Below are 2,549 nucleotides of genomic sequence, written 5' to 3'. Positions count from 1 at the left end.
GGGGTTGGGGGGTGGGGGGGGGGGGTCAGGGCTGGGCAGGAAGAGCCCCAGCACACCCAGCTCCCTGGGCTGATGTGGACACATGGCCTGGTGCTGGGGAGACGGGGAGATTTTGGCCTCAGCTGAGTGGGGACAGCAGGGCCCTCAGGCCCCTCGTTAATGACCCTTCGGCCCCAGAGGTGCTGACGGCCAAGGCGGGTTCCTGGGCACCCAGCACACTCCGCTCTGGGCAAATGGTCCGGAACGTGTAGCCTCAGGCCCGGGCCATTTGCCACCCCCTGGGGTGCCAACCGGCCCGGCAGGTGGGGTTATAAAGGAGACCAGGCCCGGCCGCCCCCAGCCCTCTGCCCTCAGCCCTCCGCCCTCTGCCCTCCACCCTTCACTGGACCCGCCACACCCACAGGCCGTCAGCAAGCAGGTGGGTCAGGGACACTGCACTGCTGGGTCCGGGCTGTCCAGGATGCGGGCTCTTCCCTCAAAGCGCTGGAGGGTGAGCACTGGGTGGGGGGTCCCCGCCGGGCACGGGCCCCTCACTGGCATCGACCCCACCCGTCCCCAGTCCTCGACGCCCGGCCATGGCCCTGTGGACGCGCCTCCTGCCCCTGCTCGCCCTGCTGGCCCTCTGGGCGCCCGCCCCCGCCCAGGCCTTCGTGAACCAGCACCTGTGCGGCTCACACCTGGTGGAGGCTCTGTACCTGGTGTGCGGGGAGCGGGGCTTCTTCTACACGCCCAAGGACCGCCGGGAGCTGCCCGACCCGCAGGGTGAGTCATCACCCCTCACCCCTCGGTCACATCCTAAAGGGACTGGCTACCTGGCCAGCGTTGACCCCTCTCAGTCTCAGGACCAGCACCTGTGCGGTGATGAACTGGTGAATGCGCTGACCATAACATGCGGAGATCGGGGCTTCTACAATCCCATGGCCCCCCTGGAGCAGGACGACCTACAGGGTGAGCCACCACCCCTCACCCCTCAGTCACATCCTAAAGGGCCCGGCTCCCTGGCCAGCGTTGGCTCCAGGGGGAGAGAGTGGGTGACCCCCGAGGGCGGGCCTGTCCCCTCCCTGCCTTCCATCCCCCCTCAGACAAGCACCCACCTGCTCCCTCTGCCTCTGATGGCAGCTGCCCGGCAGTGTCGTCTTGGGGTCCTGTCCTGACCATGGGGGTGCCCCCTTCTCCTGCCCAAATGCCTGTGGGGTCCAGGAGCGGGGCAGGCTGCGTGGGGTTGCCCCGGGGGCTGATGGCAAAACGCAGGGACCACCCCGGGTGGCAGAGACCACTCTTCCTGGGCTGCTCAGGGCACGGCCGGGGTGGGTGCCTGGGCGACCCTGATGGCGGATCCCCGTCTCTCCTCCTGGGCAGTGGGGGAGGTGGAGAAGGGCGCAGGTGGCCCCAAGGGCCTCTCCCTGGAGGAGCTCCTGCAGAACAGCGGCATCGTGGACCAGTGCTGCACCAACGTCTGCTCGTTCTACGAGTTGGAGAACTACTGCAACTAGGCCGCCCCCAAACCAGCCACCCGCCGAGGGCGGGCCTGTCCCCTCCCTGCCTTCCATACCCCCTCAGACAAGCACCCACCTGCTCCCAGCTGCCCGGCAGTGTCGTCTTGGGGTCCGGACGTGACCATGGGGGTGCCCCCCTTCTCCTGTCCGAATGCCTGTGGGGACCAGGAGTGGGGCAGGCTGCGTGGGGTTGCCCTGGAGGCTGATGGCAAAATGCAGGGACCACCCTGGGCGGCAGAGCCCACTCTCCCCAAATCACTTCAGGGCGGGGCCAGGGTGGGGGTCCCTGGGCGGCCCTGACCGCAGGTTCTCATCTCTCCTCCTGGGCAGAGGAGGAGGTGGAGATGGACGAAGGTGGCCTGCAGGCCCTGACCCTGGAGGGGCTCCTGCAGAAGCGCGGCATCGTGGAGGAGTGCTGCACCAATGTCTGCTCGCTCTACCAGCTGGAGAGATACTGCAACTAGGCCGCCTCCAAACCAGCAACCCGGGGCCCGGCTGCTCCCTGCCCCCCGAGACCCAATAAACCCCTCAACCAGCCTTGCTTGTGTGGTCTGTGCTGTGTGGGCGGGGGTGTGGGGGATGCGCAGAGACCACTGCCTTGGCCATGGCTACCGCGGGCACCCCCGAGTCCCTCCTCTCTTTCTCCCTGCACTGGCCCCACTGAGTCTCCTCCACATCACCGGGTGCCCTGGGCAGGGGGTACTGTCCCCAGGTGGCTAGCTCCTTCAGCGCCGCGGTCCCCTGCCTGGTCCCTGGTGGACGCCTGGCCCCGGCCGCTTCAGGATGGGACAGAGAAGGTGGGGTCTCGGGAGGCTGGGGCCGGGGCCGGCGGGAGCTGAGCCTTCACTCAGCCCCGAGCGCTCGGGCCCAGGGGGCTGTTGGGAACAGAGTGGGGCTGTTCAGGAGGTGGCTCCCACTAAGGGCCCGAGAGCCCGCTGCTGGGGTGCTCCTGAGGGGGGCCCTTGGAGGGGAGAGGCTGGGCCGAGAGGGAAGAGGGAGGGCAGGAGATGCTGCCCAGCTCGGGGGAGCCAGGCAGCCCGGGACCCCAGCCCC

The 2,549-nt window shown here is 68.7% G+C and overlaps 1 protein-coding gene across 1 annotated transcript in view; it reads left to right on the top strand.

The window, feature by feature from the left end:
* The window catches only part of INS (insulin), a 5,481-nt gene extending 3,448 nt beyond the window's left edge, over window positions 1-2,033 (top strand). Inside the window, exons 2-3 of the mRNA XM_015565464.1 lie at window positions 560-762; window positions 1,827-2,033. Of these exons, the coding sequence (XP_015420950.1) occupies window positions 576-762; window positions 1,827-1,960 (321 nt within the window). The 5' untranslated portion in view covers window positions 560-575 and the 3' untranslated portion in view covers window positions 1,961-2,033. The remainder of the gene's footprint in view (window positions 1-559; window positions 763-1,826) is intronic.
* Window positions 2,034-2,549: the final 516 nt, after the last annotated feature.

Source organism: Myotis davidii, unplaced genomic scaffold (assembly GCF_000327345.1).
Source record: "Myotis davidii unplaced genomic scaffold, ASM32734v1 scaffold880, whole genome shotgun sequence".
NCBI classification, from domain to species: domain Eukaryota; kingdom Metazoa; phylum Chordata; class Mammalia; order Chiroptera; family Vespertilionidae; genus Myotis; species Myotis davidii.
This window is presented reverse-complemented; position numbering and strand designations above follow the sequence as displayed.